Source organism: Neofelis nebulosa, chromosome 1, assembly GCF_028018385.1.
Source record: "Neofelis nebulosa isolate mNeoNeb1 chromosome 1, mNeoNeb1.pri, whole genome shotgun sequence".
Classification (NCBI taxonomy): Eukaryota; Metazoa; Chordata; class Mammalia; order Carnivora; family Felidae; genus Neofelis; species Neofelis nebulosa.
Genome location: NC_080782.1, coordinates 30,082,498 through 30,110,225, shown reverse-complemented (window position 1 = coordinate 30,110,225; position 27,728 = coordinate 30,082,498). Strand labels below are relative to the sequence as shown.

Below are 27,728 nucleotides of genomic sequence, written 5' to 3'. Positions count from 1 at the left end.
TTTTACTTGAAGTTGGGCATAAACTGAGTGGAAAACTTTGTTGTTCATGTGTATGTGAGCTGCTACACTACATATTTTTTCATGGACTCTAGAAATATAATTAATTTTCACTGAGAATGGAATGTTTTAAGAAGCTGAGGTTTACTATATTACATCCTTCACTGTTTTAGCATAAAGAATTAGAATATAATAGACTGCATTTGCTACATTTCTTTAACTGCCTATATATTCAGCAGGCAGGACGGGTAGAACTGATCTCCTGAGCCTTATGTTCATTTTTTTAAGAGCCCCTAAGAAGTCACCAATTACTGATGATTAGACTTTTGCACTGAGGATCACTGGAAAGTAGAAGGAACATTAGTTCTAGGTTTATGATTTTGGTGTTTGTTTATGCTCTTGGAAGGCATAGTTTTACATGTTCATTTTTTAAACTTTACATGTTCATTTTTGATTAATGTAATTAAGTTATAGATACTGACTTCTATTTCTCAAATTGCATTTGAAAATGAAGTATTTCAGTAGACCCACTCCAGATGACTGGATTGACTGATATTGCCGACATTATTGAGGACATTATAACAAAAGATGGAGTTTCCAGTGAAGAGCTCGGCTTAACAGAACAACAAGCTAAGACTATCTCCAGGTAATAATTGAATAATTCATTTTTAACCCATTTAAAACGTTTATGGTTCAAGAATATGGTTCAAAATTAGTCATATTTTATTTTATTTTAAATTTTTTTAATGTTTATTTTTGAGAGAGAGAGCAAGCAAGCATGAGTGGGGGAGGGTCAGAGGGAGAGGACGAGAGAGAATCTGAAGCAGGCTCCACGCTGCCAGTGCAGAGCCCCATGTGGGGCTCAAACCCACAGACCATGATATCATGAACTGAGCTGAAATCAGGAGTTGGTGGCTCAGCTGACTGAGCCACACAGGTATCCGCAAAATTTGCCATATTTTAATGTGATGTTTGTGTGTCACTCCTTCCCTTTCCCAACAGTAGACAGACTTGTGTATTTAATACAGCAGCACATCTGTATCCTCTGAGTTTTCCCAAGGTCTCATCACTTTATTTTTGTTGTCATTATTATATTTTAATTTATTTATTTTGATGTTTTTAAAAATTTCATTATAGTAACATAGAGTGTTAGTTTTGGACATACAATACAGTGATCCGTCAATTCTATACATTACTCAGTGCTCATCGAGACAAATGTACTCTTAATCCCCATCACTTCTTTTCACCCATCCCCCACCCACCTCCCCTCCGGTAACCATCAGTTTGTTTTATAGTTGAGAGTCTGTTTTTTGGCTTGTCTCTTTTTTTTTTCTTTGTTCATTTGTTTTTCTGAAATTCCACATATGAGTGAAAACATAGGGTATTTGTCTTTCTCTGACTTACTTCACTTAGTTATACTCTAGCTCCATCCATATTGTTGTAAATGGCAAGATTTTCTTCTTTTTTATGGCTGAGTAATATTCTACTCTATGTATGTGTGTGTATGTATGTATGTATGTATGTATATATACACACATCCATTCATCTGTTGGTGGATACTTCTTTATCCATTCATCTATTGATGGACACTTGGGCTGCTTCCTTAATTTGGCTATTGTAAATAATGCAGTAAAAATAGGGGTGCATATATCCCTTTGAATTTTTGTATTCTTTGGGTAAATACCTAGTAGTAGAATTATTGGAGCATAGGATAGTTCTATTTTTAATTTTTTGAAGAACTTCCATACTGTTTTCCACAGTGGCTGCACCAGTTTGCATTCCTACCAGCAGTGTATGAAGGTTCCTTTTTCTCCACATCCTTGCCAACACTTGTTATTTTCTGTGTTTTTTTATTTTAGCCACTCTGACAGGGGTAAGGTGATATCATAATGTGGTTTTGATTTGTACTTGCCTGATGATGAGTGATGTTGAGCATCTTTTCATGTGTCTGCTTGCCATCTGTTTCTTTGGAGAAATGTCTGTTCATGTCTTCTGCCCATTTTTTAATTGGATATTTGTTTTATTTGGTGTTGAGTTGTGTAAGTTCTTTACATACTTTGGATACTAACCCTTTATCAGATATGTCATTTGCAAATATCTTCTCCCATTCAGTATGTTATCTTTTAGTTTCGTTGATTGTTTCCTTTGCTGTGCAGAAGCTTTGTATTTCAGTGTAGTCCTAATAGTGTTTTTCTTTTTGTTTTCCTTGCCTCAGGAAACATATCTAGAAAAATGTTGCTATGGCTGATGTCAGAGAAATTATGGCCTGTGCTCTCCTCTAGGATTTTTGTAGTTTCAGGTCTCACATTTGGGTCCTTAATCCATTTTGAGTTTAATTTTTTTGTATGGTGTAAGAAAGTGGTTCAGTTTCATTCTTTTGCATGTTGCTGTCCAGTTTTCCCAACACAATTTGTTGAAGAGACTGTCTTTTCCATTGCATATTCTTTCCTTCTGTGTTGCAGACTAATTGACTATATAATAGTGTGTTTATTTCCAGGCTCCCTATTCTGTTCCCATGTGCTTTGTGTCTGTTTTTGTACTTGTGCAAAACAAGTTTAGTGCAGGTTGGTAGTATATCTTGAAATCTGGGATTGTGATACCTCCACTTTTGTTCTCCATACACATTGTGAGGTTATTTGTTCTAGTTCTGTCTGTGAAAAATGCTGTTGGTATTTTGATAGGGATCGCATTAAATCTATAGATTGCTTTGGGTAATAGGGACATTTTAATGGTATTTGCTCTCCCAATCCATGAGCATGGAATATCTTTTCATTTGTTTTTGTCATCTTTAATTTCTTTCATCAGTGTTTTATGGTTTTCAGAGTACATATCTTTCACCTCCTCAGTTAGGCTTATTCTCAGTTATTTTATTATTTTTGGTGCAATTGTAAATGGGATTATTTTCTTAATTTTTCTTTCTGCTGCTTCATTATTAGTGTATACAAATGCAGTGAATTTCTTTATATTGATTTTGTGTCCTGCAACCTTAGTGAATTCAATGATCAGTTTTAGTAGTTTTTGTTGGAGTCTTTAGGGTTTTCTATGTATAGTATCAGATCATCTGCAAATAGTGAAAGTTTTATTTCTTCCTTACCAATCCAGATGCCTTTTATTCTTTTTTCTTGTATGGTTGTGTGGCTAGGACTTCCAGTACTGTGAAGTGAATTACAGTGGTGAGAGTGGACATCTTGTCTTGTTCTTGATATTAGGTGAAAAACTCTCAAGTTTTTTACCATTCAGTATGATGTTAGCTGTGTGTTTTTCATATATGACCTTTATTATGTTGAGGTATGCTCCCTCTAAATTACCTGCTTTGTTGAAGGTTTATATCATGAATAGATGTACTTTGTCAAATGTTTTTTTCTGCATCTGTTGAAATGATCATATGGTTTTTATCCTTTCTCATGTTGATGTGATGTATCATGATGATTGATTTGCAAATATTGAACCACACTTGCATACTGGAAATAAGTCCCAGTTAATCATGGTGAATGATATTTTTAACGTATTGTTGGATTTGGTTTGCTAATATTTTGTTTAGGATTTTTTCATTTGTGTTCATCAGACATAATTGGTCTGTAGTTCGCTTTTTTTGTAGTGTCTTTGTCTGGTTTTGGTATCAAGGTAATGCTGGCCTCATAGAATTAATTTGGAAGCTTTCCTTCCTCTTCTATTTTTTGGAATAGTTTGAGAAGCATAGATGTTAACTCTTCTCTACATGTTTGGTTGAATTCAGCTGTGAAGCCATCTGGTCCTGGACATTTTTTGGGAGGTTTTTTGATTATTGATTCAATTTAATTGCTGGTAATTAATCTGTTCAAATTTTCTGGTGGTTCCTGCCTCAGTTTTGGGAGGTTGTTTCTCAGAATTTTTCCATTTCTTCTAGATTGTCCAATTTGTTGGCATATAATTTTCTATTCTCTTACAATCCTTTCTATTTCTATGGTGTTGGTTGTTATTTGTTATTTCTCCTCTTTCATTTCTGATTTTGTTTGAGTCTTCTGTTTTTTTCTTTTCTTTTTCTTTCTTTCTTTCTTTTTTTTTTTTTTTTTTTTTTGGTTGGGTCTGGCTAAAGACTTATCTATTTTGTTGATCTTTTCAAAGAACCAGCTTCTGGTTTCATTGATCTGTTCTGTTGGTTTTTTAGTTCCTATTTCATTTATCCCAACTCCAATCTTTATTATTTCTTTTCTTCTACTAGGTTTGGGTTTTGTTTGTTCTCCTTTTTCTAGCTCCTAAGGTTAATTGTTTATTTGAGATTATTCTTGCTTTTTGAGATAGGCTTGTATTGCTGTAAACTTTCATCTCGGAATAACTTTTGCTGTATCCCAAAGATTTTTCACCATCGTGTTTTCATTTTCATATATCTCTATATATTTTTAAATTTCCTCTTTGATTTCTTGGTTGACTCATTTGTTGTTTGAAAGCATATTATTTAACTTCTATGTATTTATGCTCTTTCCAGATTTTTTCTTGTAGTTTATTTCTAGTTTCATAACACTGTGGTCAGAAAAGATGCATGGTATAACTTTGATCTTTTTGAATTTAAGACTTCTTTTGTGGCCTAATATGTGATATATCCTGTAGAATGTTCCATGTGTACTTGAAAAGAATGTGTATTCTGTTTTAGGATGGGATGTTTTGAATATATCTGTTAGATCCATCTGGGTCCAATGTGTCTTTCAGAGTCACTGTTTCTTTGTTGATTTTCTGGTTGGATGATCTATCCACTAAAGTCCCCTACTATTATTGTATTAGTATCAATTACTTCCTTTATGTTTGTTATTAGATGCTTTATGTATTTGGGTGCTTTCGTGTTGGATGCATAAATATTTACAATTGTTATATCTCCTTCCCTTTCCTTCTTCCTATAAAAGGATTCTTCCCTTTATGATTATGTAGTGACCTTCTTTGTCTCTTGTTACAGTACTTTTTTTTTTTTTTTTTAACATTTATTCATTTTTGAGACACAGAGACAGAGTGCTAGTTGGGGAGGGGCAGAGCGAGGTGAGACACAGAATCTGAAGCAGGCTTTAGGCTCTGAGCTGTCATCACAGAGCCTGATGCTGGGCTCAAACCCACAAACCACAAGATCATGACCTGAGCCAAAGTCAGATGCTTAACTGACTGAGCCACCCAGATGCCCCTACAGTCTTTTTAAAAAATGTTTATTTATTTATTTTAAGCACGTGAGAAGGAGAGGAGCAGAGAGAGAGAGAGAGAGAGAGAGAGAATTCCAAGCAGGCTCCACGCTGTCAGTACAGAGCCAAACCGGGGATAACCATGAGATCATGACCTGAGCCGAAGTCAGGAGTCAGATGCTTAACTGATTGAGTCACTCAGGTGCTACTATAATCTTTGTTTTAAAGTCTATTTTGTCCAATATAAGTATTGCTACCCCAGCTTTTTTCTTACTTCCATTTGCATGGTAAATGTTTCTCCATCTTTCAATCTGCTTAGGCCTGAAATGAGTCTCTTATAGTCTCATATAGATGGGTCTTGCTTTTTATCCATTCTATCACCCTATATTTTTTGATTGGACCATTTAGTCCATTTACATTCCAAGTAGTTATTGATAGGTATGTACTTATTGCCATTTTGTTAATTGTTTTATGGTTGTGTTTGTACTTTTCTGTTCCTTTCTTCTCTTGCTCTCTTTTCTCATGGTGTGCTAGCTTTCTTTAGTGATATACTTGGATTCCTTTCTCCTTGTTTTTTACAAAAGTATTACTGGTTTTTGATTTGTGCTTATCACTTAGTCTGTATATAACATCTTATTCATATAGCAGTCTATATGAAGTTGATGGTTGCTTAAGTTTGAACCCATTCTTTACTTTTCTCCCCACCCCCAATATTTTAGGTACATTGTGTCATACTTTACATCCTTCTTTTTGTGAGTTCCTTGACTAATTTTTATACATATATGTATTTTTATTACTTTTGTGTTGCCTGCTTTTCTTACTTGTACTTATGATTTTTTTTGTTTCCACTCAGAGTCCCGTTTGACATTTCTTATAGGGAGGTTTAGTGGTCATGAATTCTTTTAACTTTTGCCTAGGAAGCTCTTTATCTCTCCTTCTATTGCTAATGATAGCCTTGCTAGATAAAGTATTCTTGGCTGCAGATTTTTTCCTTTCAGCACTTTGAATAGATCATGACACTCCTTTTCTGACCCAAAAAGTTTCTGCTGAAAAATCAGCTGATTGCCTTATGAGGTTTCCCTTGTATGTAACTGTTTTCTTATCTCTTGCTGCTTTTAAAATTCGCTGTCATTTTTTGCCATTTTAATTATTATGTGTCTTGGTGTGGACCTCCTTGGGTTGATTTTGTTGGGGTATCTCTGTGCCTACTGGATCTGTATTTGTTTCCCTCCCCAGATTCAGGAAGTTTTCAGGTATTATTTTCTTGAAATAAAATTTCGGTCCCCTTTTCTCTGTCTTCTCCTTCTGGGATCCCTATAATGCAAATGCTATTATACTTGATGGTGTTGCTGAGACCCTGACACTGATTTCATTTTGTATTATTTTTTTTCTCTCACCTGTTCAGCTTGATTGCTTTCTATTACTCTGTCCTCCAGGTTGCTGATCCATTTCTCTACTTCCTCTCGTCTACTATTCATTCCATCCAGTTTATTTTTAATTTCAATTATTGATTTCTCATCTCTGATGGGTTCTTTTTATGTTTTCTATTTCTTTGTTAAGGGTCTCATTGGTGTCCTTCACTCTTTTTTCAGTGAGTAACTATATGACCATTACTTTAAGTTCTCTATCAAACATATTACTTATGTCTGTTTTGCTTAGGTCTCTTTCTGCAATTTTTGTCCTGTTCTTTCATTTGGGACATATTCCTCTGTCTCCTCATTTTGTCTAACTCTCTGTAACTGTTTCTGTGTGTTAGGGAAGTCATCTCCTGCTCTTGCAAGTAGTGGCCTTATGAAGAAGTGGTCCTGTATTGCCCTGCAGTGCAGTGTTCCCTCTTCACCAGAACCTGGCACTTCAGGGTATCTCCTCTGTGTGTTGCATGTGCCCTGTTATTGTGGCTGAGCCACTTTTTCCTTCAGTCTGTTGTCTACATTGGCTCTCTTTGCCTGCTGTGGACAGGGTTTGATTCCTGTGTTGTAAGTGGGCCAGTCTGGGGCTGCCTTGGGCTTGAGTTGAGTCACACCAGGTGTTTGCCAGAGATGCAGTAGCACCGAACAGCAGGGCACGTTCCCTGTCCTGCCCCCTGAGAAGCTTTTTATGTGGGCAGGCCCTGCAGTCAACTGAGATGTCTACCCCACGTCCACTGCTGGTACCACAGTCTGAGTGTTGCGTGTGGTTATCTTTCCTTCTCCCTGGGGCAGGAGTCACTGTGGTGTTGGCTCCTGTTGGGGCTGCTTGTATTGCCAGGCTTGTGGCAGTTTTGGATGGGCTGTGACCGAGAGCATATTGGTGGGGGTGAGTCCACAGGACAGCATTGGGGCAGGACGTGTGCTGTTATCATGATTTGTGTGGGTTTGCCGTTGGAGGACAGCTGGAGTCGAGTCCTGGCTGGAGGGTAAGGGTCCACAGGAAAACATGGGGGTGGGTGCACTGTTAGCATGTTAGAAAGGGAGTGTCAGTGTTGCGCTAGTTCCCACAGGACTCCCTGTGTCTAGACTGGGGGGGTGGGGGATGGATGGTGCCTGCCAGCTCTTTTGTTCTTGGAGAAGTCTCCCAAAGATCTTTGCCCCTCCAGCACAGTCTCTGAGATTAGTAAATAAACCTCCCTCCCCTATGCCTCAGGTATTTTTCAAACCGCTGCTTCCATGCTGTATCCTGCAGGGTTGTTTCTTGTGCTGTCTCTTTAAGGGCAGGGGCTCAGTTCACCTTAGGTTCAGGGATTGACTGGGAGGACTTACAGAACTCTCGTAGAGTCATAACGACAATTACGGCAAGAGAAGCACATGCAGTAAATTCCAAGGGAAACCAGGCACAAGTTTGCAAGTATCCTCTCCCGGTGCAGTCACAACAGGACACACTTAATTCCTCCAGCAACAGGTTGTGACTACACATGTGAGACAATGTCCACCAAGGAAGCTCATTTAGAGACTTAGTTCCCAGAGATTTTCTTTGGGGCTGGTTGGGTAGGCAGCCTCTGCCTGGCACATACCGAATCCAGATTTCCAGAAGGAAAAGCAGGTGTTCAGTATAAATCACATCGTTTGTACCTGTGACCCACCTTCCATCTAGGAAGACATTCTCCTCCCATGCTGGGTGATGAGTCTGCCCCATACCCCTATCTCACACCACCTGTTTTCTTGGACCACTCTCAGTACTACTTGTGTCGGTTCGTATCATCTGAGAAGTAGAAGCCAACATGAGATTAGATGTGCAAGACATTTATTGGGAGAAAGCCTGTGAGGAGAAAGGGGGAAAAACACAGAAGTCAGAGGAAGCATCAGACCACATTGTAGCTGTGATCCAACCCTGTGAAGGAGAGAGGGAGGGGGAAGGGGAGAGGGTTGAGTAAGTAAAATCTGAGTACAGTGTTGTTCCAGGAAAGTCTCAGCTGGGTCAGTGGTGAGGTGTCAAGCCAGAGTTGCCCACCAGAGGAGTTCTGTGTCTTGCAGGAATGGGCCAGTCATAACATCCCTGCTGTGCTCAGTCATTAGCTCAGGCCAGCCCATGGGAAGTATGGCATGGGCATGAGTTTGAGGCTGGATTCACAAGGGCAGCCGTTTTAAAGTCAGCTCTGTATATAAGTTTTAGAAGTGATTGAGATAATCCAGGAATAGATGATGGGTGAAGAAGCCCAAAACAGAACCTTTAGTCATTTTTCTTTATTTATTTTAGAGAGAGCAAGAGTGGGGAAGAGGGGCAAAGGGAGAGAGAGAGAGGGAGGGAGGAAATGAGAAAGAGAGAGAGAGAGAGAGAGAGAGAGAGAGAGAGAGAGAGAGAATCCTGTTCAGGCTCCACACTTAGCATCAGCCCTGATGGGGGTTCGATCCCACGACCTGGGATCATGACCTGAGCCGAAATCAAGAGTCGGTCTCTCAACCAACTGAGCTACCCAGGTGTCCCCCAAAAGAGAACCTTTAAAGACATTAAATTGAAGTCGTGAGCAGAGAAGAAAGGAGCCAGCATAGGAAGCTGCACAGTGTTTTCAGAGTTAAAATGGCCCAAGTAAGAGAGAGTTTAAAGCAGAAAATAAAAGCCAGTTTATTAAATGTTATAGAGAAGTCCACAGGATGAAGAGGCTGTTGGTGAGCTCTGAGATCATTTTCAGTGGATTTCAGGGAACAGGATGGAGCAAACTGATAGAGATCTTAATGTATCCTACTTTTGACAATGGGCAAAATCTTTCCAAATAGGGGTGCCTGGCTGGCTCAGTCAGTGATGCATACATACGACTCTTGACCTGAGAGTTATGAGTTCAAGCCCCATTTTGGGTGTAGAGGTCACTTAAAAATAAACAAAATATCTTGGGCCACCTAGGTGGCTCAGTTGGTTAATTATCCAACTCTTGATTTCTGCTCAGGTCATGATATCACGGTTCTGAGTTCGAGCCCCACATGGGGCTCTGTGCTGACAATGGAGAGCCTCCTCCTCTATCTCTCTGCCCCTCCCCTGCTCATACTCGCTCTCTGTCTCTGTCTCTCTCTCAAAAATAAATAAGTAAACATTAAAAAGTCTTTCCATAGAAACAGTATTTAGTTGTGATACTACTTGTATCCATACAAAATTTAAAATCAAGTGATGTCCTGACTGTGAAATTTCTCAGAATTCAGCATTCTTCTGGTAGACCAACACAAAGACCTGAGAAGGAGAGAAGAGAAATTCAAATGTGGATGAAAAGAAAACGAAAGGAAAGAATGGCAGAATACTTAAATGAGCTGGCGGAAAAGAGAGGGCAAGAACATGATCCTTTCTGCCCCAGGAGCAATCCAGTAAGTTTGTAAAATCAAGGGCAATGGAATTGCCACAGAATATGTGTAGTTTCCCCCTGGAAATTAGTCAAGGAAAGGATTAACAGACCAAAAGGATTATTAGAACAGAAATGTTACCATTTTACTTAAGTCAGAAAATGTTAAGAAATTACCTTAACAAAATGTAGCAAGGTATTCTACAAACCATGTCCTCTTGAACTATTTTAAACATTTTTTTTTTACCCCAGGTTAATTATGGCTGTGGCTAATTTGGCCAAATGAAGATGTTGAGTGATTAGGTGACCAGTTGGAGCTATTCCCTTAATTTTCAATGAGAGTTAATAGCAGTTGAACAACTGACTGTGTGTATAGTAAAGCCATTTTAAAAATCAGTCTTCTGGGGTGCCTGGGTAGCTTGGTCTGTTAAGCATCCAGCTCTTGATTTTGGCTCAGGTCATGATCTCACGGTTTGTGAGCCCTGTGTTGGGCTCTGCACTGACAGCGTGGAGCCTGCCTGTCCTCTGCTCGATCTCTCTCCCTCTCTCAAATAAACTTAAAGTTATAAAAATCAATCTTCTATCCATAAGTTATCTACAAAAAATAAAGTGTAAGGTCCAGTCACGTACCAAGGGTACCGTGGTGTGGTGTGTGTGTTTGTGTGCGTGTATGTGTGCGTTTCAGCTAGCCTTTATCAACATTTATTTACTGAGCCTTGACTATGGACATCACCGTTTTCTTCAGAAGTTGAAATAAAGCAATTTTACTTTATAATCTGAAATATCATAATAGTACTTAATTTTTTCAGCATCATTAGGGAAATAACGTTCTATAAAAGTATATTTTCCAGATAAGGCTGTCACATTTAAGCACCAAATGGTGCAAAAGTAGATGAACTATATGAAGTGCATAATTTACTCAACTTATGTCTGCAGAAGTCATGTCAATGTTAATATGTAACATTTCTTCTGTTGATAGTTTTAGGGACCTGGTAATGACCTTCGGGCTACTGAGGTACATGACTAGAATCTTTTTTTTTTTTTTTTTTTGCATTTATCTATCTATCTATCTATCTATCTATCTATCTATCTATCTATCTATCTATGTATTTAGTTAGAGACAGCATGAGCAGGGGAGGGGCAGAGAGAAAATCCCAAGCAGGCTTTATGTTGTCAGCACAGAGCCCGATGTGGAGTTTGAACTCAACAAACCGCAAAATCACAACCTGAGCTGAAACCAGGAGTTGGACGTTTAACTGACTGAGCCACCCAGATGCCCCATGACTAGAATCTTAAAGCGCATGTGTTTGTGTGTTCCTCCACCCCATGGGGGTGGGTTCTGATATCACCCTCTCTGTGGATCAAGTAAATACCAAAGATAGTTAGAATTGTGCCCAAATTTAGAATAAATTAACTCTGAGGGCACTGGGACTGCTTGGTTCATAGACTTTGTGACCTCTCCATCATGACGGCAGACACCTATTTCTTTATTTTTAGCTTCTATTTAGGTTAAGGTATGGGATTAGTGAGGGGTTAATATAATTGAAAATGTCATTTGAATTTATATCAGAAATTAATAAGACCTTTAATTTGTTACTGACTACTTCCATGCAGGACCTACAGAAAGTGAATCCACTTCTATGTACATTTTTATATACACAATTGTTTGTAAAAGGACTAGACTTCATTAGTAACTCAACAGTAATTCTTCTGGAATTAGATGTATGTAATGTATGTATGTAAATGTTCTGGAATAAGATGTATGTAGCTGACATTTGCCAATTGCTTCATGATGCATAAGTTTTGAAGAGCTTACAAGTCACAGTGAACGTACTACAGTAGGTTTCTGGTAAACATTTTAAAACATCAAAATGATGGCTTTCAAGGTCTGACTCCTTTCTGCTTTATCAAGCAAGCTCTTGGTGAGATTAATCACAAGACTGAGCATGAAGAGTATGTGTCTCCATCCTTAAAATGCTCTTGTTTTCGATTTTAAACGCAGCAGATAATGTATTTTCTCAAAAGGAGAGAACTGTAATTTAGCTACTAAAATAGATTTTGCATTCCACGTATTAAACCAGATTTTGATTACATGACGCTTTAACATTTTTCACATTTTGTGCTGGGATAGGAAGCTTCATCAAATAGGACAGTGTTTTTGCACTGTTTCCTAAATAGCAAAAATATGTTTTAACCTCCTATTAAAATTGATTAGTGGAATTTTCATGTTTTCCGTGGATCATAATGGCTTAATTATTTGCACTCAGCAATAATGAACTAACTGGGTATTTGTCATGCAGTTTTACATGACTTCAAGAGAAATCAGGCTAAGAGCGAAGATGAAGGATGAAAAAGACAGGTGAGCTGGCTAGCGGTGCACGAGTGTTTTCTCTAACTTGCTCACCCGAGGCCTGGACAGTGTCATAGGAATTCCAATTTTCGCAGTAGTCCCTGTTTGTCCATAAACAGAAAATTATGGGTGATAACTCCAGGGAAAATAATTAGACTCCACTAGCCTTTTTCAGGAATCTGCTTTCAAATATTATTTATCCCATTGAATTTTTGTGACTTCCATTCCTGCCATTCTGTCCCTCTCCCAATCCAGATATGTGCATTTTGAAAATACCCAAAAGGCCCTACAGATACCTTTACTAAAACTACCTAAGGGTTTTAAGAAATCTGAAATATGAATTTGCATTTGAAAAGCTTTGAAAAACACAAATGCTAGGTGATCTCAAACATCATGTTCCCTCCAGAAGAATGAACTGAAAATTAATCTTTTATTAAATATTGTTTAATTCTTTGTTTGAAGATTGCTACTCTCTGACCACTATAATCGTCGAATCTCACAAGCGTACAGTCTGATGAATGAATTGTTATCTGAATCAGTACAACTACCAACTACTGCACAGAAACCATTGCTTAACAGACCCAGAACTGCTCACGTTTCCAGACAGCAATGTTCTCTTTCTCCAAGAAGGTAAGACAAACTTTGGCAAGTCATTCAACATGATTATGTCATGTCAGGCATTATAAGAAGAAACTCAGTGCTTTTGTAAACCAAGTTCTGTATATTTGTACCTACCCTGCTCAGAAATATGATAATCAAGTAAAGAAAAAAATGGTCCTATAATTACGAGGTCTTTATAAACTTATAGAAAGAATCGCCAAGGAAAAAGACAAAAATGGCATTAAATCTCTAAGATATAATAACACTTCAGCATACCTAATACAATTTTGATATCCAGTTATTTCCTTTTTTTCTGTAATTTTTAATATTTCCTTCTGTAATTTGCCTCCTAATTGCTCTCCTGTTTCTCCACTTGGCCCCATTCTTGCAGAAGCAGCCCCCACAAGCTTATCACTTCTTCTCTGCTGTCTCTTACAGCACAAACCCAGGCCTAATCATGTCACTTGTGGTGTAGGATTTGGGGTCTACTCAAAATACCAGAGACTCCCTTGAAATATTTTCTTGAATAAAACAGGGTATTAAATACATAAATAGCTGCCAATAAGCAATTTGAAATGGACAAACGGATAAGCAGAAATAACTTCTTTGAAAAAAAATGAAGCTTGAGGTATGAGACATGGAGAATATTTTGTTGAGAACTGTTATAACACTAAATGTATCACTGAAGTACAGAATAAGCAATGTCAGGTGAATGTATTAATCTGAGCCAGAATTTGGGCTTTTTGAAATATAGTGATTTGGGATTTTAGGAACATAATAATTATATAATTTCTACTTTAGAGAATATCAACATGGTCACAGTATTCCAATAAATCAACCTGGAAAATTCAGATATATATTCAGACCAAGTTGTACCCAAAAGGGAAAAGCTTTTGGACAACCTGAAGGCCCTCCTTGGCCACATGGTAAGGTATTTTAAATTTTGTATAATTTTGTATTCCTTGGGGGAATAGGTCCTTGTCTCCAAAGTTGGTTTTCATTAGTAAAAGCTATAAATCTTCATGAAAAGCAATTCTTTTTTTTTTTTTAATTTTTTTTTCAACGTTTTTTATTTATTTTTGGGACAGAGAGAGACAGAGCATGAACGGAGGAGGGGCAGAGAGAGAGGGAGACACAGAATCGGAAACAGGCTCCAGGCTCCGAGCCATCAGCCCAGAGCCTGATGCGGGGCTCGAACTCACGGAGTGCGAGATCATGACCTGGCTGAAGTCGGACGCTTAACCGACTGCGCCACCCAGGCGCCCCCATGAAAAGCAATTCTTATTTCAGTAGAATGCAAGGGATTGATAAACACTTATCTGTGCTGGGATTTTGTTCTATTGCTTTGAAATAGGAAGACCCCAGGAATCTTACTAAACACATGGCTTTTTTTATAATAGAATCTGATCAGTCAGTATTTTAGATATGACTCATTTGGGAATTTGTTTCTTTTGTGTCTCTGGCTAAACATGTAGGCATTTTTACAAATCTAGTTCTGACAGATATCGGGATGGGTTAGATAGATATCAGGATATCACAGAAGAGGAACACTAAGAGGCTCATATCGAAATACCATGTTTTTACCCTTTGAACGTTTAAAGATATAATATCTGTTATTTATTGCTAGCCTTCCTTTAGTTAATTTTTCCATTTTTGGGTTTTGATTACCAGAGTAAAACATACTTATTTTGTGAAATGATTACACATTAAAAATGTATAATCATAGCTAATATGTAGTATAAATGCACACAGCTAAAAATGTATAATAAACCAATGTGCCAGGTTTATTTACAACCCTGTGAGACAGGTACTATTTATTATGTTCCCATTTTAAAGATGAGAAAACCCAGGCAGAGAAAATTGAAATAACTGCCTCAGATCAGATAGCTAGGAAGTAGCAGACCTGGGATTTAAACCTTGTCTGGGTCTGGAGCCTACATACTTAGAACGTATGCTTCATTATGCTGTCTCAGTTTAGAAAACTGAAATTTCCATAAATTCCAATCCTTTTAATAAAACTTAATAGTTTGGTTAACTCTTGCTCTTGATTAACAAGTTATAGTAAGAAAATGCTACGCTTGGGGCACCTTGGTGGCTCAGTCAATTAAGCATCCGACTTTGGTTCAGGTCATGATCTCAAGTTCATGAGTTTGAGCCCCGCATCTGGTTCTCTGCTGTCAGCACAGAGCCTGCTTCAGATCTTCTGTCTCTCTCTCTCTCCCTCTCCCTCCCCCACTCATGCTTTCTAAAAAATAAACATAAAAAAAAAATACTGCTTTTTTGGGGCGCCTGGGTGGCTCAGTCAGTTACGCGTCCTCCTCGTGATTTTGGTTCAGGTCATGATCTCATAGGTCGTGAGTTCGAGCCCCATGTCAGGCTTCGCATCGTCTCTCCCTCTCTCTACCCCTCCCCCGCTCAAGTTCGCACTCTCAAAATAAACTTAAAAATTTTCTTAAGTCATAAGACACTCTCAGAAATGTCAAATACAGGGCACCTGGGTGGCTCAGTTGGTTAATTGTCTCACTCTTGGCTTTGGCTCAGATCATGATCTTGTGGTTCGTGGGTTTGAGCCCTGCCTTAGGCTCTGCACTGTGGAGCCTGCTTGGGATTCTGTCTGTCTCCCCCTCTCTCTCTGCCCCTCCCCTGTGCTCGCTTGCTTGCTCGCTCTCCCTCAAAATAAACAAACTTTAAAAACTATTTCAGATACCGATTTCAGAGTGAAGAGTATGGCTGTGTGTGCAGCAGTTCAGAGAACAGGCTGTGGGGTTAGCTTTGTTTGGAATCCTAGTTCACCACTTACTCTTTAGCCCTAGGAAAATTCCTAACCCATCTGTGTAAGCCTCGGTTTTCTCACCAGCAAACTATGTGTTATAATATTGAGAACATATATATTGTGGGCTTAGCACAGTACCGAACATAAAAACAAGTACTCGGGAAGGTGCTATTATCACATGGTCATGCGGCACCAAACTCATAAGTTTGGGGATTCCAAATTAGCTGTGCTCTGATCAGCCAGACAGGGGATGGTAACGATCTTAAGAATGAAGGTCTAACCCACCATTCACTCCATGTTACTCTTCACCGTTTAAAAGGTATTTTCACTACGCTAAGCGAGATTAGTCAGAGAAAGACAAATATCATATGACTTCACTCATGTGAGTGAAGATACAAAGATACAAAACAGATGAACATAAAGGAAGCAAAAATAATATAAAAACAAGGAGGGGGGCAAAACATAAGAGACTCGTAAACAGAGAACAAACTGAGGGTTGTGGGTGGGGGGATGGGCTAAATGGGTGAGGGGCATTAAGGAAGATACTTGCTGGGATGAGCACTGGGTGTTTTTTTTTTAATTTTTTATTTTTTTTAAATTTAAAGCTAAATTTATTTATTTATTTATTTTTCAATATATGAAATTTATTGTCAAATTGGTTTCCATACAACACCCAGTGCTCATCCCAAAAGGTGCCCTCCTCAATACCCATCACCCACCCTCCCCTCCCTCCCACCCCCCATCAACCCTCAGTTTGTTCTCAGTTTTTAAGAGTCTCTTGTGCTTTGGCTCTCTCCCACTCTAACCTCCTTTTTTTTCCCCTTCCCCTCCCCCATGGGTTTCTGCTAAGTTTCTCAGGATCCACATAAGAGTGAAACCATATGGTATCTGTCTTTCTCTGTATGGCTTATTTCACTTAGCATCACACTCTCCAGTTCCATCCACGTTGCTACAAAAGGCCATATTTCATTTTTTCTCATTGCCACGTAGTACTCCATTGTGTATATAAACCACAATTTCTTTATCCATTCATCAGTTGATGGAAATTTAGGCTCTTTCCATAATTTGGCTATTGTTGAGAGTGCTGCTATAAACATTGGGGTACAAGTGCCCCTATGCATCAGCACTCCTGTATCCCTTGGGTAAATTCCTAGCAGTGCTATTGCTGGGTCATAGGGTAGGTCTATTTTTAATTTTCTGAGGAACCTCCACACTGTTTTCCAGAGTGGCTGCACCAGTTTGCATTCCCAACAACAGTGCAAGAGGGTTCCCATTTCTCCACATCCTCTCCAGCATCTATAGTCTCCTGATTTGTTCATTTTAGCCACTCTGACTGGCGTGAGGTGATATCTGAGTGTGGTTTGGATTTGTATTTCCCTGATGAGGAGCGACGTTGAGCATCTTTTCATGTGCCTGTTGGCCATCCGGATGTCTTCTTTAGAGAAGTGTCTATTCATGTTTTCTGCCCATTTCTTCACTGGGTTATTTGTTTTTCGGGTGTGGAGTTGGTGAGCTCTTTATAGATTTTGGATACTAGCCCTTTGTCCGATATGTCATTTGCAAATATCTTTTCCCATTCCGTTAGTTGCCTTTTAGTTTTGTTGGTTGTTTCCTTTGCTGTGCAGAAGCTTTTTTTCTTCATAAGGTCCCAGTAATTCATTTTTGCTTTTAATTCCCTTGCCTTTGGGGATGTGTCGAGTAAGAGATTGCTACAGCTGAGGTCAAAGAGGTCTTTTCCTGCTTTCTCCTCTAGGGTTTTGATGGTTTCCTGTCTCACATTCAGGTCCTTTATCCATTTTGAGTTTATTTTTGTGAATGGTGTGAGAAAGTGGTCTAGTTTCAACCTTCTGCATGTTGCTGTCCAGTTCTCCCAGCACCATTTGTTAAAGAGACTGTCTTTTTTCCATTGGATGTTCTTTCCTGCTTTGTCAAAGATGAGTTGGCCATACATTTGTGGGTCTAGTTCTGGGGTTTCTATTCTATTCCATTGGTCTATGTGTCTGTTTTTGTGCCAATACCATGCTGTCTTGATGATTACAGCTTTGTAGTAGAGGCTGAAGTCTGGGATTGTGATGCCTCCTGCTTTGGTCTTCTTCTTCAAAATTACTTTGGCTATTTGGGGCCTTTTGTGGTTCCATATGAATTTTAGGATTGCTTGTTCTAGTTTCGAGAAGAATGCTGGTACAATTTTGATTGGGATTGCATTGAATGTGTAGATAGCTTTGGGTAGTATTGACATTTTGACAATATTTATTCTTCCAATCCATGAGCAGGGAATATCTTTCCGTTTCCTTATATCTTCTTCAATTACCTTCATAAGCTTTCTATAGTTTTCAGCATACAGATCTTTTACATCTTTGGTTAGATATATTCCTAGGTATTTTATGCTTCTTGGTGCAATTGTGAATGGGATCAGTTTCTTTATTTGTCTTTCTGTTGCTTCATTGTTAGTGTATAAGAATGCAACTGATTTCTGTACATTGATTTTGTATCCTGCAACTTTGCTGAATTCATGTATCTGTTCTAGCAGACTTTTGGTGGAGTCTATTGGATTTTCCATGTATAGTATCATGTCATCTGCAAAAAGTGAAAGTTTGACTTCATCTTTGCCAATTTTGATGCCTTTGATTTCCTTTTGTTGTCTGATTGCTGATGCTAGAACTTCCAACACTATGTTAAACAACAGTGGTGAGAGTGGGCATCCCTGTCGTGTTCCTGATCTGAGGGAAAAAGCTCTCAGTTTTTCCCCATGGAGGATGATGTTAGCTGTGGGCTTTTCATAAATGGCTTTTATGATCTTTAAGTATGTTCCTTCTATCCCGACTTTCTCAAGGGTTTTTATTAAGAAAGGGTGCTGAATTTTGTCAAAGGCCTTTTCTGCATCGATTGACAGGATCATATGGTTCTTATCTTTTCTTTTATTAATGTGATGTATCACATTGATTGATTTGCAAATGTTGAACCAGCCCTGCATCCCAGGAATAAATCCCACTTGATCATGGTGAATAATTCTTTTTATATGCTGTTGAATTCGATTTGCTAGTATCTTATTGAGAATTTTTGCATCCATCTTCATCAGGGATATTGGCCTGTAGTTCTCTTTTTTTACTGGGTCTCTATCTGGTTTAGGAATCAAAGTAATACTGGCTTCATAGAATGAGTCTGGAAGTTTTCCTTCCCTTTCTATTTCTTGGAATAGCTTGAGAAGGATAGGTATTATCTCTGCTTTAAACGTCTGGTAGAACTCCCCTGGGAAGCCATCTGGTCCTGGACTCTTATCTGTTGGGAGATTTTTGATAACCGATTCAATTTCTTCGCTGGTTATGGGTCTGTTCAAGCTTTATATTTCCTCCTGATTGAGTTTTGGAAGTGTGTGGGTGTTTAGGAATTTGTCCATTTCTTCCAGATTGTCCAATTTGTTGGCATATAATTTTTCATAGTATTCCCTGATAATTGTTTGTATCTCTGAGGGATTGGTTGTAATAATCCCATTTTCATTCATGATTTTATCTATTTGGGTCATCTCCCTTTTCTTTTTGAGAAGCCTGGCTAGAGGTTTGTCAATTTTGTTTATTTTTTCAAAAAACCAACTCTTGGTTTCGTTGATCTGCTCTACAGTTTATTTAGATTCTATATTGTTTATTTCTGCTCTGATCTTTATTATTTCTCTTCTTCTGCTGGGTTTAGGCTGTCTTTGCTGTTCTGCTTCTATTTCCTTTAGGTGTGCTGTTAGATTTTGTATTTGGGATTTTTCTTGTTTCTTGAGATAGGCCTGGATTGCAATGTATTTTCCTCTCAGGACTGCCTTCACTGCGTCCCAAAGCGTTTGGATTGTTGTATTTTCATTTTCGTTTGTTTCCATATATTTTTTAATTTCTTCTCTAATTGCCTGGTTGAGCCACTCATTCTTTAGTAGGGTGTTCTTTAACCTCCATGCTTTTGGAGGTTTTCCAGACTTTTTCCTATGGTTGATTTCAAGCTTCATAGCATTGTGGTCTGAAAGTATGCATGGTATAATTTCAATTCTTGTATACTTATGAAGGGCTGTTTTGTGACCCAGTATGTGATCTATCTTGGAGAATGTTCCATGTGCACTCGAGAAGAAAGTATATTCTGTTGCTTTGGGATGCAGAGTTCTAAATATATCTGTCAAGTCCATCTGATCCAATGTATCATTCAGGGCCCTTGTTTCTTTATTGACCGTGTGTCTATATGATCTATCCATTTCTGTAAGTGGGGTGTTAAAGTCCCCTGTAATTACCACATTCTTATCAATAAGGTTGCTTATGTTTGTGAGTAATTGTTTTATATATTTGGGGGCTCCTGTATTCGGTGCATAGACATTTATAATTGTTAGCTCTTCCTGATGGATAGACCCTGTAATTATTATATAATGCCCTTCTTCATCTCTTGTTACAGCCTTTAGAGTCTAGTTTGTCTGATATAAGTATGGCTACTCTAGCTTTCTTTTGGCTTCCAGTAGCATGATAAATAGTTCTCCATCCCCTCACTCTCAATCTAAAGGTGTCCTCAGGTTTGAAATGAGTCTCTTGTAGACAGCAAATAGATGGGTCTTGTTTTTTTATCCATTCTGATACCCTATGTCTTTTGGTTGGCGCATTTAATCTATTTACATTCAGTGTTATTATAGAAAGATACGGGTTTAGTGTCATTGTGATGTCTGTATGTTTTATGCTTGTAGCGATGTCTCTGGTACTTTGTTTCACAGGCTCCCCCTTAGGATCTCTTGTAGGGCTGGTTTAGTGGTGACGAATTCCTTCAGTTTTTGTTTGGGAAGACCTTTATCTCTCCTTCTATTCTAAATGACAGACTTGCTGGATAAAGGATTCTCGGCTGCATATTTTTTTCTGTTCAACACATTGAAGATCTTGTGCCAATCCTTTCTGGCCTGCCAAGTTTCAAAAGAGAGATCAGTCACGAGTCTTATAGGTCTCCCTTTATATGTTAGGGCACGTTTATCCCTTGCTGCTTTCAGAATTTTCTCTTCATCCTTGTATTTTGCCAGTTTCACTATGATATGTCGTGCAGAAGATCGATTCAAGTTACGTCTGAAGGGAGTTCTCTGTGCTTCTTGGATTTCAATGCCTTTTTCCTTCCCCAGTTCAGGGAAGTTCTCAGCTATAATTTCTTCAAGTACCCCTTCAGCACCTTTCCCTCTCTCTTCCTCCTCTGGGATACCAATTATGCATATATTATTTCTTTTTAGTGTATCACTTCTCTAATTTTCCCCTCATACTCCTGGATTTTTTTATCTCTCTTTTTCTCAGCTTCCTCTTTTTCCATAACTTTATCTTCTAGTTCACCTATTCTCCTCTGCCTCTTCAATCCGAGCCGTGGTCATTTCCATTTTATTTTGCATCTCGTTTAAAGCGTTTTTCAGCTCCTCCTGACTATTCCTTAGTCCCTTGATCTCTGTAGCAATAGATTCTCTGCTGTCCTCTATACTGTTTTCAAGCCCAGTGATTAATGTTATGACTATTATTCTAAATTCACTTTCTGTTATATTATTTAAACCCTTTTTGATCAGTTCATTAGCTGTTGTTATTTCCTGGAGATTCTTTTGAGGGGAATTCTTCCGTTTGGTCATTTTGGATAGTCCCTGGAGTGGTGAGGACCCGCAGGGCACTTCCCCTGTTCTGTGGTGTATAACTGGAGTTGTTGGGTGGGGCCGAGTCAGACCTGATGTCTGCCCCCAGCCCACCGCTGGGGCCACAGTCAGACTGGTGTGTGCCTCCTCTTCCCCTCTCCTAGGGGCAGGATTCACTGTGGGGTGGCATGGCCCGTCTGGGCTACTTGCACACTACCAGGCTTGTGGTGCTGGGGATCTAGCGTATTAGCTGGGGTGGATGGGCAAGGTGCACGGGGGCGGGAGGGGCAGGCTCAGCTCGCTTATCCTTTGGTGATCCGCTTTGGGAGGGGCCCTGTGGCAGCGGGAGGGAGTCAGACCCGCTGCCGGAGGGGTGGCTCCGCAGAAGCACAGCGTTGGGTGTTTGCGCGGAGCAAGCAAGTTCCCTGGCAGGAACTAGTTCCCTTTGGGATTTTGGCTGGGTATGGGCGAGGGAGATGGCGCTGGCGAGCGCCTTTGTTCCCCGCCAAACTGAGCTCTGTCGTCCCGGGGCTCAGCAACTCTCCCTCCCTTTGTCCTCCAGCCTTCCAGCTTTCTGAGCAGAGCTGTTAACTTATGACCTCCCAGACGCTAAGTCCTGCTTGCTGTGGGACCACACTCCGTCCGGCCCCTCCGCTTTTGCCAGCCAGACTAGGGGGCTCTGCTTGGCCGGCGAGCCGCCCCTCCGGCCCCGGCTCCCTCCCGCCAGTCCGTGGAGCGCGCACCGCCTCTCCGCCCTTCCTACCCTCTTCCATGGGCCTCTGCGCTTGGTTCTGGAGACTCCATTCTGCTAGTCTTTTGGTGGTTTTCTGGGTTATTTAGGCAGGTGTAGGTGGAATCTAAGTGATCAGCAGGACAATCGGTGAGCCCAGCGTCCTCCTACGCCCCCATCTTCTCGAGAATCCTCGCACTGGGTGTTATATACAGGGGATGAATCTACTCCTGAAATCATTATTGCACTAAATGCTAACTTGCATTTAAAATTCTTAAAAATACATAAATAAAATAAAAAATAAAAGGTATTTTCATGTTCATTCTCCTGTTAGCTCTCTGTGACAACACTGGTAGACAGGGCAACTATTATCCCCATCTTACAGCTGAAACAGCAGAGGCTTAGAGAAGCCAAGGTGGGGGGGGGCTGCTTCGGATCCCCCTAGAACAATAAAAATAACGGTTACAGAGAATTTACATGATGCCAAGCATGGTATTAACACTTCATGTGCATGATCTCCCTTAATCCTCCAGTTCATCCACTGAGGTCTGTTACCCTAGTTACCCTAGTTAAAAGAACTCAATTTGGTAGGGATAATGATGGAAACACTGATTAAATGTGTTACAAAAATGATGAGAAACATGAATTATTCTGTGTCTCTCCACTGCCACCTTCTTTCCTTACAGATTCATCTTTCAGTTTACCACCTCTCTCTTCAGCTGTGTCTGCTGTTTAACCTGTCAAGTTTTAATGCTGATGGCTGCATTTCTTAGAAATTCTCTTTGGTTCTTTCTCCATAGTTTTCCCCACTATATGCCTTAAAACCCAATGCTGTAGTTAGGATTAGTTTGAGTCCTAGAAGCATCATTTCCTGTGCTTTTAATTGTATAATCTCAGACCTTTTTTTTTTCCTCTCCTTTCAGAGTCTCTCATTTTAATATTTTGCAAAATATTTTCTAGTTTAGAGTACCCCAAGGGGTGCCTGGCTGGCTCAGTAGAGCATTTGACTCTCGATCCCAGGGTTGTGAGTTTGAGCACCACGTTGGGTATAGAGTTTACTTTAGAATAAAACAGCGGAGGTTCTCCAGATATTTTCTAAACAAATACCTATCAATGTTAGTTTAACAGATAAAATAGCCCCAAAATACAGTGTTGGCCCCCAAATAGCTGAAGTTACATGTACACTGGTATTCTATTTATACAAGCTCCAGAGATCCAGGGTTTTGTGTTCATGAAGTGTGTTACGATCTAGCATGAGGCCTTGCCCGTAGAAAGGCAAATAGAAGTATTTGTTTCATTACCCCAGTGGTAGCCTTATCTGACAGGATGAAATTGAGTACAGCTCCACGTTTGTGGCTTGGGGGTGTGTGTGGAGTGTGGCCCAATAACTGACAAGGGGGCAAGAAGAGGAACAGGGTTTTCTCCTGGCGGAAGCAGAGGCAACGGATTCAGTTTCACCATTCAGCTCCGGACTCCTCCGGCTAGTCTCCAGAGATAATGTTCGTCAATATGCTTTCTAAAGAAACTGAGTGGCAGTGTTCACTGTCCACAGAGAGAGTGCTTCTTTGAGGTTTCTGCCTAGTTTCTGCTGTGGAGTTTCTCCTTGATGTATCATGGGTCTTTTACCTTTGATAGCATTCACTGTCCACAATGGGGCAGGAACACCCAAACTTGAAAAGCTTTTTTGCACATGCTCAGTTTCACAGCATTGTTTCCATATTGTATTTTTATTTTAAGACTGGATATCCCGAACAAATCCTAGAGAAATGCAGTCTGATCTGAAGAGAAGGAAATTACAAAGCCATCCCTGGGTAAAGCAAGGTGAGAGAAAGCCAGTGATAGCTTCTCAGGTGTGTAGATACCCCAGGGGTAAAGGTTTATCCTTTTAAATGTAGGACTGTTCGCCTTAATTTCTCAATTTTGGTGGTGATTTTGTCATTCTTTTTAGATGGCAATAATTATGTTCATTTGACAAGAGTATTGAAGTCTAGTTACCAGGTCAATTGTAGCAGAAGTGGAGGTGGGATTAGTTGGTGGCCACAGCCTTTGCTAATCTCTTTTCACAGCCTGACTACTTGAAGCAACAACTCAGCGCCCGTCTCCATTTGTTTCCGTCTGCTTTGGAGACACGGCCTGCCTTTGTGGTTATAATACTGCTTAACCACGTGTTGGTTTCTCTTTTTATTATCCTTCAGTCTTCAGTCTTTCTGTTTTGCTGGCTGTTTTCTTTTTCAACACAGTGTTCATCCAACTTTGCAGCTGGAACTTCTCCACAGTTCCATTCTCTCTGTGGCCTCTCCTCCCTCGACTCTCTTGTCCTACAGGTTACCACTGTTTTTAAAATTAAGAGATGGCCAGAATTCATTTTCCTTCTGTCACAATGACAGGGCAGGAATTGTGAGAACCATATCCAGACCTTATGATTCAAATATTAGGTAAAATGTGACTGCCTTAGATGTGATGATAAAAATCAGAATAAACCAACAAACTTATAAATGAATCGGTCCCATCGTAACTTTGTCCTTTTCCCTTGAAAGGTTCTAGTGCTCCGTGTGGGAGTCTGCAGTGTACGAAAAAACACATCAGTGCTGAGCTTTCACCTCGATCAAAGCAGGTGCGTATAGAGTATGAGAGAGAGACCGTGGTGAGCCCCTGGACAACTGTTCACGAGAGTCCTGCTTCCCTTCTACAGGTAACCATTGTTCCAGATTTCAATTTGGTGATTTCCCTGTGTTCCCTAGTTCCATCTGTTTTGTTTTGTGGGATGTAGAGATACTGCAAGATTGAAGGAGTAATTCAGAGCATCTACACCTTTGGCTTAGGGCTCCAGCATTTATCAGAATTTTCCTTGATTTTGCATTTTCCTTTTAACTAAAAGATAACAAAACATTAAGAACAGATCATTGTACGACAAGTATAGAAACCCACCGTGTCCATTCTTCAGATCTGGTGCCAGCGTCTAGCTGTGTCAGGTGACGTTCAGCCCACTGTCAATCCCGTTGGGCTGGGCAACCCCTGTCCTAGGTTTGCTTTGCATTTCCTTCGCCAGTTGGTGCATGAGCGACTAGAATCTTTGGAAAGCTTAGTTCACGTTCCGTTTACTTTTTCCTCAGGCTAAGACCACAGCTTACTACCTTTCTTAATTTGATAGGACCTGGCAGCAACCGAAGAAGAGCTAGAGCCTCCTTTCGGGGTGGGTGGCGTCGACAGTGTGTCTGGGAGCACTGGCAGCATCCTCAGCCGACTTGACTGGAATGCCATTGAAGACATGGTGGCCAGCGTGGACGACAAGAACCTGTCTCTCCACTGGGCCCTGGACCTGTAAGACCTGCGTATCATTGTGTTTCCCAGCAGAGACTAGCATCTCAGTGATGTAGTTCTGAAAGATTGGAGTGTTTAAGGGAGAGAAGCAACGAAGGAAGCAGCATGAATATACCACCTGCAGCCATATCATTCCCTGGATTAGCCATTTCAAGAGGGAAAATAAACACTTCTCAATAATTTTGCCTTCAGGGGAAAGGGTTGTTTAACTATAGATACACGCTTTTGCATTTGGTATCTCTTTAGGCATACTTTTTACAATGATGAAAAGGACCTGTCAAGCAAGTTTACATAATATTTAAGTTATTTATTATCACCTCCTCCTTTACTACCCCCCAAGTTTTGAGAAGCAACCTTATATGGATAAACCCGATGGAAAAAATTCTTTCGTTGTGGAGAAGAAAGTCACAATCTCGCCCTGAGATATAATGAGCTCCATTTTAAAACAGAGCCTTACTCTGTTTTAAGAGTGCAGGCCTGGCCCAGGAGTGAAAAAGGAACCACTTTCCACCAATACTGGACTTCTAAATAAGCCAAGTTTCACGGAGGCCAGATCTGTCCTCTGCTCTGTAACCTGAAAAGCCTTGAAGAAACAGTGCTGGATGCTTTGAGTGGGAAACAGGATTCCCGACTCTAGAAAGCTCACGTTAACTTTATAAAAACTACGGTGCAGAGACGTGGGTAGTTTCTGGCATTGCACCCAAATAATAATTTGGGAGATAATTTTTGTGAGAAGAAACTAAAAACCTTCACGCATTTGTCAATTTTTGGTGTAGTATCAAAGAATACTACTGTCTGAAAAAGCTATGAAATATACCTCCTTTTCCAACTACATTTGTGAGGCCAGATTTTTTTCGTATATACTTTGACCAGAACAACATGCTGGAAGAGGTTGAATGCAGAAGCAGGTATGGGAATTCAGCTGTCTTCCATTAAGCCAAACATTAAAGAGATTTGTAAAACTATGAAACTGCTACTCTTCTCATCAAGTTTTGATTTGGAAAATAGTTATCTTTTGTAAATATGTCTTATAAACATTGGGTCATTGTAATTAAAAATGTTTAAACATTTCTCTGTTTTCTTTTTTTTTTTTTTTTAATTTTATTTTATTTTTTAAATTTTTTTTTTTTCAACGTTTTTTATTTATTTTTGGGACAGAGAGAGACAGAGCATGAACGGGGAGGGGCAGAGAGAGAGGGAGACACAGAATCGGGAAACAGGCTCCAGGCTCCGAGCCATCAGCCCAGAGCCTGACGCGGGGCTCGAACTCACAGACCGCGAGATCGTGACCCGGCTGAAGTCGGACGCTTAACCGACTGCGCCATCCAGGCGCCCCAACATTTCTCTGTTTTCATTTTTAACATGATAAATGTTCACAGATACACCCACATAAAAAAAAGCTCTTTAGGACCCTTGATTCTTATAAGGCAAACACAAAGTTTGAGAACTGCTGTTTTAGAGCTATGTGTGAACTCTTAACAACTTGACATTTTACACCACTTCAGAAATAAAGGGGTTTTACAACAGTATAATCCCTTTTACCTCCCTGCTCCTGTTCTGATTTAAACATTTAGTTGTCTTATCATTTCCAGTGCTTTTTCATTTCTTCCTGTAGATCCAAATCTCTGTCTAGTATTTCCCTTCTCTAGTATTTCCCTTCAGCCTGAAGATCATTGGATTTCGTATAGTGCAGATCTTCTGGCAATTAATTCTCTCAGGCTTCATTGACAGAACTATATCTTACCCTCGTTATTGAAGGGTATTTTCTGCAGCCCTTATTCTAGGGCAAGATTTTTACTTCTAGGCTGGATGTCTGGAGTGTTAATGAGGTGTTAGCAGGGTCTCGCTGCTCTGGCTGGGCAGAGCCTCCCTCACCCCCCAGCCGTGCTCAGCCGCAGTGACCACCTTCTGGTGTGCCTCAGGGAGTCTTGTACTGAATACAGCAGCTCCGCCCCGTCTGCACACAGACTTTTGGGAATCGTCTCTGTGCAGCCAGCTTCCTTCTCTCTGTTGCCCTGGCCTGCAGAAGCCAGCCACTGTTACCACCCTGACCTCTGCCTCTTCAGCATCGTAGGAGGACCGCAAGTGTTACGCTCGGACTCTAGTTCGTTATGTTGAAGTCATCGGGACAATATCCTTAAGCAGACAGCTAGGCGTTCAGGAGACTTACCTCAGGAGTCTCCCTTCTCTCCGGGATCACTGTTCCGTGTTGCCTATTTTCCAGTGTCTAAGAGAGGTTGCCTCACGTGTGTTTTGACTCACTTTATGGTTCAGACAGGCAGACGAGTCAGGTGGTAGTTACTCTGTCATAGGAGAGGTGGAAGCGTTCTCTTAGTGAACATCCACACAATAAAACTGAAACTGTGGAGTGAACGAGGGCAGAGAGTATCAGCAGAGGACTGATATTCCTAGGCAGTCTCAACTTCTAGCTTGAGTCTCAACCTCTGGCTGCAGTACAAAAACTGCA

General features: G+C 40.1%; 1 protein-coding gene across 10 annotated transcripts in view; it reads left to right on the top strand.

Moving 5' to 3' along the window:
* Positions 1-26,331, top strand: part of CPLANE1 (ciliogenesis and planar polarity effector complex subunit 1) — a 139,051-nt gene extending 112,720 nt beyond the window's left edge. For 7 of the 10 annotated variants that reach the window (XM_058717773.1, XM_058717803.1, XM_058717766.1 and 4 more), the window contains 8 exons: positions 512-643; positions 9,739-9,904; positions 12,180-12,238; positions 12,692-12,859; positions 13,631-13,755; positions 23,678-23,761; positions 24,478-24,632; positions 25,092-26,331. In XM_058717773.1, coding sequence (XP_058573756.1) covers positions 512-643; positions 9,739-9,904; positions 12,180-12,238; positions 12,692-12,859; positions 13,631-13,755; positions 23,678-23,761; positions 24,478-24,632; positions 25,092-25,265 — 1,063 coding nt within the window. In that variant the 3' untranslated portion in view covers positions 25,266-26,331. Of the gene's footprint in view, positions 1-511; positions 644-9,738; positions 9,905-12,179; positions 12,239-12,691; positions 12,860-13,630; positions 13,756-23,677; positions 23,791-24,477; positions 24,633-25,091 lie in introns of those variants that run through there. The other 3 variants (XR_009258178.1, XM_058717779.1, XM_058717793.1) reach the window with 3 other exon arrangements.
* Positions 26,332-27,728: the final 1,397 nt, after the last annotated feature.